Source organism: Panthera pardus, unplaced genomic scaffold, assembly GCF_024362965.1.
Source record: "Panthera pardus isolate Hobbes unplaced genomic scaffold, ASM2436296v1 HiC_scaffold_8, whole genome shotgun sequence".
Lineage (NCBI taxonomy): Eukaryota > Metazoa > Chordata > Mammalia > Carnivora > Felidae > Panthera > Panthera pardus.
In genome coordinates, this window is record NW_026527013.1 from 93,804,863 (window position 1) to 93,812,468 (window position 7,606).

At 37.2% G+C, this 7,606-nt stretch overlaps 1 protein-coding gene across 1 annotated transcript; it reads right to left on the reverse strand.

The window, feature by feature from the left end:
• Window positions 1-1,653: 1,653 nt before the first annotated feature.
• LOC109263664 (obg-like ATPase 1) lies at window positions 1,654-2,913 on the reverse strand. The gene is given in 2 exon segments (XM_053898333.1): window positions 1,654-2,140; window positions 2,143-2,913. Coding segments are annotated over 2 exon segments (1,188 nt in total). The 5' UTR covers window positions 2,873-2,913; the 3' UTR covers window positions 1,654-1,682.
• Between the last annotated feature and the right edge of the window lie 4,693 nt (window positions 2,914-7,606).

A 7,606-nucleotide genomic window follows, 5' to 3' on the forward strand; every position in this document is an offset into this window, starting at 1 on the left:
CTCTCACTCTGTCTCTCTCTCTCCATCTCAAAAATAAATAAACATTAAAAATTTTTTTTAAAATAATGTTAAATTCTTGCTCTTAAAGAGTCTCTTCAAAAATATAAACTTCAGGCCTCACAAAACCTAGATCCACCTGAGGAGAGAGTTAGGATTGTCTTCCCTAAAACCCCAATAGCCTAAAGGTAGGTACCATCATCATCCCCATTTTACTGAGGAAGAGACTGAAGCAGAGAGGTTAAATTATTTGGCATCCAATTGTAAGTGGCAAAGTCTGGTTTCAAACCCAGCGGAACTACTGAGTTATTGCTTTTAACCATTGCCTTTGTACATCTGCGGATAAAAATATGAAAATAGTTGACATTCTTTTTCCAATTAAAGTAAATTTCAGAGGTTAGCCTTTATCCCAACAAAAATAACTGAAGGCATCTTAATTTCTATCAAACATCTTAGTCTGATAAGAAAAGAATGAAATTCTTCAAATAAAGTTCTTTGGTAAGTTAAGAAAAGGCACTAAAATAACAAACACTTCCGTACATTTTCTTCCAAAGATAATCCTCAGGATTAAATCCTGTTTACAAATTATCAGTTTCTTGATAGTGAACCTTTAGTATTAGGAAGCTTCTACCCTTTTTCTCCAAAAAGTGATTGTATTTGCACTTCCCAACAACTTAACTATATTTGGCTTTCTGTGAAATTTGGTCTGGAAATCAGTGAAAACTATATACACAGAATCCTCCAGCATTTTATAGCAGTAAGCAGTAATATATATATATATATATTTCCTCATTCTCTGTACATATATATATATGTATGTACATATATGAAGAAACTGGAGACAGGAGAAAGTAACTTCTCCAAGGTCACCAAGTAATGAGTGGTTAAAATTGGCACCAAGACTCAGGACGTTTCCCTCTCCTCTTTGTCCAGGACCAGCATTGCCACCTCTGTTTTATAAAAGCTTGAGGGAGAAGTTTTTCCATAAGGGGAAACGTAGATGGATGTTTATTTAAAGAGCATCGACTCTGGTCACATAGGTCCCAAGTTATTTCATGCATAACAACTTCATCTGCTGGCTACATTGCTGGTAAAGTTTTTAGGAACAACAAATTCATCCACACATTTAGACTGATTCTTATTTCATTCTCAGATTCTCCACTTGGCATAAGGGAACAATAAGAAAAATTTTTGTTCTGTTCCTCACAGTTGCAATAATATTTTAAAACATTTTGTTATGAAAGATAAAGTTATAGAGAATAATTATGATCTTTTTTTTTTTTGGTTTTGTCAAATGTTTTATTGAGTGTAGACATCTGGAGTACTGTAAAACATGCATTATCCGTAGATTCAAAAAGGAGCAAGCCACATTGTCCTCACTGTCAAATGTGTCAGGCTTGGCATCCGTGATGGGGATTAATGAAGTATCATGAGAGTAATATGGTTCCTGAAAAGCCTCTACAATTTGGACTAGGGTCTTATTCACGTGAAAAGCAAATTTGTTCACATTTAGTGAACTTGCATTTCATTGGAGGTACACAGTGTTTTAATTTTAAAACAAAAATAATTCTGTTTTTAGAAGATTCCCATCCCCCAACTGTATTTGTCCCTCAGTTTTCAGAAATTTTAATTAAAAGAAATCCTATCCCTTTTTGGAAGTTGTACATTTATCTGAACAATAAAATTTATTTCTCCTTAGGTTGCTGAGGTATATTAAGTTTGAAGAAGATAATATCTCCATCTTTGACAATGTAATTTCTGCCTTGTTGTCTGTACTTTCCAGCAGACTTGACCGCATTTTCAGAACCTTCCTCTTTAAAATCTTCATATTTCATTATTTCAGCCATAATGAATCCTTTTTCAAAATCTGTGTGAATCTTTCCTGCAGCTTGAGGAGCCTTCATCCCTTTCCTGATGGTCCATGCATGTACTTCATCTGGCCTTGCAGTGAAAAAGTATTCTAGTTGGAGTGCTGCAAACCCAGCCTTAATGATCTTTGGCAAAGCGCTTGGTATCATGTTCGCTTCCAGATACTTCTGTCTCTCCTCATCACTCAATTCTTGCAACTTGAGTTTCAAGGCCCCACTAAAAGGAATGACCAAGGCATCTGGGTCATACTTGTTCACCCACTCTTTAATTTTATCAACCATTTGTTTTTCTTTCTAATGTAGTCTTTTTCAGAAAGATTAACCAAGTAGACCATTGGTTTTGAAGTCAGAAATAAGTGTTTATTCAACACTTCAATCTCTTTGTCATTCCAATCATGATAGAAGAGAACAGGTTTCTTTTGATCTATAACCCAGGATTTGACTTTGCCCATTATATCATATTCAGGTTTTAATTTTTTATCTCCTCCTCTCACAGCCACTTTTCCTACTTTATCTATAATGGGCCCAATCATTTCCTCATCTTTAAGCTGAAGCTCTTCGTGTATTATTTCTATATCTCGAATAGGATCTACACTTCCTTCAACATGCCTGATATCATCATCTTCAAAAGCACGTGTTAGATGAAAGATTCCATCACAGGCACTGATATGAGATAAAAAGGCATTTCCCAGGCCTTGCCCATTGTGAGCTCCTTTCACAAGCCCAGCAATATCCACTACATTTAGAAAGGCAGGAATTTTGCTTGCTGGTTTGTGGTACTGGCAAAGAAAGTCAAACCTTTCATCTGGCACAGGTACTCTGCTCTCATTAGGATCAATAGTGCACAATGGGAAGTTTTCTGCTGAAGCCTGACTATTGGTTAATACATTGAAGAAGGTAGATTTCCCAGCATTTGGCAATCCAACAATACCAATTTTCAAGGAGGTTCCAAATCTTCCAATGATTGGGGGCGGTTTAATTCCATCACCTCCCTTTTTGGGGCGCATCGTGCTCGGTGTGGGCGATGACACGGGGTCCCAGTGGCAGGGTAGACGGAGTTGAGAGGAGGGGAGGAAGGAGGAGAAAGCACAGGCTCAGCCCTTCTGCTGACCAGCACGCACGCTAGTGGCGGTGGCGGCCAATGATGATCTTTTAGAGAGGATAATAATAATCCACCTACAACATACCTTACCATTTTGCCATGTTTGCTTCAGATATTTTCTTAAGCAGTAAAATCCCTGTGTTTCCCCAGTCCCATTCTTTTCTTGCATTACCCAGAGGTAAAACCAGAAAACTACATTTTGTATATTAATCCATAAATATTTATATAGTACTTTTGCATTTAAATTGCTTTAAATGCAATATTTTTTGTATTTATATAGAAAGTTAAATTTTACCATTTATATAAATACCTTGTATCTGCCATTCTGCAATTTGTTTTTTTTTTTTTTAAACTCAGTGTTGTTTTGGGATTTATTTTGATATTGAAAGTTAATAGATTTATGCCTTTAGTTTTTGTGATATTGTGGATAGGATTTTCATTTCAATTACATTTTCTAATTGGTCATGACTGGTATATGAGAACACTATTGGTTTGGGATTAAGGAAACTTTCTGAGCTCATTTATTAGTTTTAATAGCTTGTAGATTCTCTTGGATTTTCCATGTGGGCAGTCATCTGAAAATAAGCACAGACAAGCATTTTTAAATGGTCATATTTTTAAATGGTCATATGTAAAGTAGTGTGACCTGCTACTTTACAGAATAAAAATCTCCAAGGATATCTGTTTTCTAAAATAAAATCACTCTCCAGTATCTACAAGCATATATTCCGATGCAGATATTCAGGAAATGCCTCCTATTTCCCATCCAGAATGTTTTTCAAAAGGTATAGTTATGACTATGTTCTTTTCTTACTCAGTTACACTAAGACTTCAGAGTCTCAGAGGATTGCTTGGTGTGACTTCAAATGCAGCACCATAAGCTTCAAGCCTTGGAAGTAAATGGGTCACTGTTATTTCAAGAAGAGCATATTGTCCCACTTAAGAATATCTGTGATTTTATACAACAGTGGACTTTTTGGAGAAATAGTCTTTAGATTTAGGAAGCTCCTAATCAGATTTCTCTGTTAAGTTGAAATAAAGGTGTTCTCTTTTTGTTTTTCAATAAAATAAGTTGGAGATGAGCTATGAACTTAACATCATCTGCTCCCATTGAAAAGAAAAGTTTCTTTTCATAGAGCTGCATAATGAAAATCAAGGTCAAAGACACATTATCTTTGTGGCCATTTATTCTGATCACCTGTCAGTACGGAGCAAAGACCAGTAGTCTTAATAAAACAAGTCTCCTGGGCACGTCTACTCTGGTTTCCATGTGAACTGGGAGTCAGTGCTTTAACTGTATGTCTTTTCTCATTATTTTGAACCAGCATCTTTAAAGGACGTTTTTCCAAAACTCTGCTCAATAGAAGACATCATCAAATAAAATCTACATTTCAATTCGGCTTCTTAGGATGCAAATAGGAACTGACTAACTTAAGCAAAAAATTATTGGAAATATTCTAGACAGCTCAGAGAGTCAAAGGAGATGTTGATGAAGGGAAAGAGATGAAGGCAGTTTTGGGAATCTAGGCAACTAGAAATGAATGCATGCCTCTGCAGAGAACTGACGCATGTCGAATCTACACATAATTCCTGTCTCTGTTACTCCATTCAAGATTCAGACTCCTGGAAAGAGAGACTCACTTGCCTGACTCATGTTGTGTGTGGCCACTCCTTGGTATGTGTTGCTGGTGAATTGAAGGAGGGCGGCAGGGAGGGCACCTTCATTTCCATGTCCTTCTGGAACTATATGTGCTAGGGAAGAGAACTTCCCAAAGGAAATCGTGGTTTTTTTACCCAAGCAAAGGGCAGAACTGCTCTGCAGGACGACACATTTCACTTCTCTCCCACATGCTTTTATCAGAACTCCGTGCAGCAGTCTCCTGGCAGAGCCTCCTGGCAGTGGTACCAAAGGGATCTCAGACCCCAAAACGAGATAACTCCTCTGAAAGTGGCCCTGAGAATGTGTGGAGGGGAGCATCCATCAAGTTCACTGGGGACATCAGGCTGCCAGCAGGGACCTGAGTCCTCTTGAAGAAAGTAGCCTTATCACACACATAAATGATGGGCTAAGCCTTTTAAAACTGAGAAGAATCTGTTTGGTGGGCACTTGTGGGTAGATTGACCTAGATGGCTTCCAGGAAAGCAAATAGGTCCTGTAAAGTGACTTTTTTTTTTTTTTTTTAAACTTCAGACTATTGTTAGAGAATTTAGCTCCCACGAGGGAGTTCTATGGTATCTGTCTCCCACTTTGACGCCTCTGCTCGACTACATAGCCAAGGAAGTTTCTCTCCAAAACATCTCTCCCATCATTTTTTGCATCTTTTGCTCTTTCTGTTGTTTTTGCCTGTAAGGCAGGTAATGTACCGACTCCAGAGTGAACCACCTGGGTTCAAATCCTGATTCTTCTTCCTACTTTACTATGACCCTCTATGTCCCTATCCTTGCTAATCTGAGTGACCACTGCTGCTTTACCACTTACAGCCCTCCCGTCTTCCCTCCTTCATAAGATTGATTAAGGTACCCATTCATAGCATTACCCCCATTTCCTGAGAGCATCCAATCCAGAGAAAAGTCTCACTTCCTTAAGCCCTTCCCCAAACAGAAGGCCAAATCCTTTAATAACTGCTTTCAAACACCCTGTTGTACATCTTCCTTCTCTGTAATAAGAAATATACCCAGTTCATTCAAATTCAGGTATATTCCTGGTGGTCTTTAGCTGGAGGGTATTGATACAATTGTGGGTTTTAAAATTTCAGTGACCTGGTTTGGCATCCTGGCTCCATTTACCAGTAATGTGAACTTACAGGTCTCTTAACCTCTTTGTACCTCAGTTTCCTCATTTATAAAATGGAGATAATTATAGCACTTTTCCATCTGAGCTGTTATGAGCATTAACATGTGAAGAGCTTAGCACAGTGCCTGACATATAAGTTATCAATAAATATTTGCTATTATTGTTGACTCAGAAAGAGTAATTTTCTTATTTTAACAGTAAATTTCTTATTTAGACATACTAATTCCAAGATTTGCACTTGATTTTGTCCTTTGATTTGCATTTGATTTTGTCCTTTGATTGCTGGAATTATCCTCAATTTTATTCCATGATTCTTACCAAATTACTAAATTTGAATTCCAGTGTATGGGTGTGAATGTGTGCATGCATGCATTTGCTGAGAGGATGAGAGGATGGCCTAACAATTACTGAACACTACATACCAGACACTTTGCTGGGGTTGTTAATTTTTTGTAATGAACAAAAACTAAGGGAATTTTCTTGAAAACCTTTTTGAGGCTAGTTGCACAATTTTCCAGCAGAGCTGTTTGTAGCTCTGCTGAAAAAAGGGACCACTTAGCCATCCTCCTGAGGAATTGGAGTCTGATTAAGTCTGAAGCAAGGATTTAGATTTAATTTTCCTGCAGGGGTAGACAAATTCTCTGCCAAAGACATGACCTTCAATTTTTTTTCCCCATGAAATGTCTTTTAAAGCCTGCAAAACAAAATTAACTCACATGAAAATGTAAATCAAATTAGGATATGAAATCACATATGCTATTTACTGGCTCTATAGAAGTTTGACAGCAGAGTTTAGGTTGCAACAATCTTCAAGATATCTGAGAAGACCTTTCATTTCAGGGTCTGGAATGATTAAATGATTAAAATTTCTCTTTAATAATTAAATGTGCCATCTGTATAAGGTAGAGTGTGACCTTTCACCCAGGTCTCTCAGGCTGTTCTAGAATTTCTGCAGTTGGCACATATGGTATCAGAAATCCATTGCTATTCTTCCTTTGAAATATTAGAGGAGCAGACTTAGAGCAGCTGTTTTTGTGCTGCCAGATTTCATTGAAATGTGGGTTTTAAAAGCCCTTGGCTTGTCATTTTGAGTTAGCTTACCTTAATCACAAATTTCACCATGATATAATTCAACTGATGCCTGAAACTCAATATAGCAGAACATTTGCTGAACAATGCACTTAACAACAATAACCAACCAGAATGTACGTTTTCCATCAAAATGTCCTTTTCATGGTATATGTGCACTCCAAAATGTCTAATAGACTATAAACCTTTTTCTAGAACACCAAAATACCAAGAAAACAATCTCCACCATGCTCTCTTCCCCCTGGTTGGGCATGTAAAAGGGAACAGGACATTTGGAGAACTATCTGCTCGACTATCGCAGTACTACTGAAAACACTGATGCAGTCCTGTTATGAAGCCAACTATAGTAATTGGATAGCAAGTGATGAGTACACTTGCTTATTTGTCTCAGATGTCATTTCAGAGGACTTCCATGGCTCAGAGATTGACAGGTATAATGTTCAGAACAAAGGAATATTGGTCACCATAAACATAATTTCTGTGTGTTGCGGGAAGGGGCCTAGACCTTGACTTTAATAGTGCTCATTAATTAATCTGTAGTATCCCGGAGACTTTTTGTCTGCTGGCTTTCAACAGGCTGTTTAGTTATTAAAGTTTGACTTTGAAACTACATTTGAATGTTTTAAGTATTGACTTCAGTGCTTCTTTTGGAGATAAATTCATCACTTCCATTTAAAAGTGTGGATTTTTAAAACTAGAAGCAAAGATAAGTGAGCTAGTCTTATTTTAAAATATGCTGAAAATTTTATTTTTAAA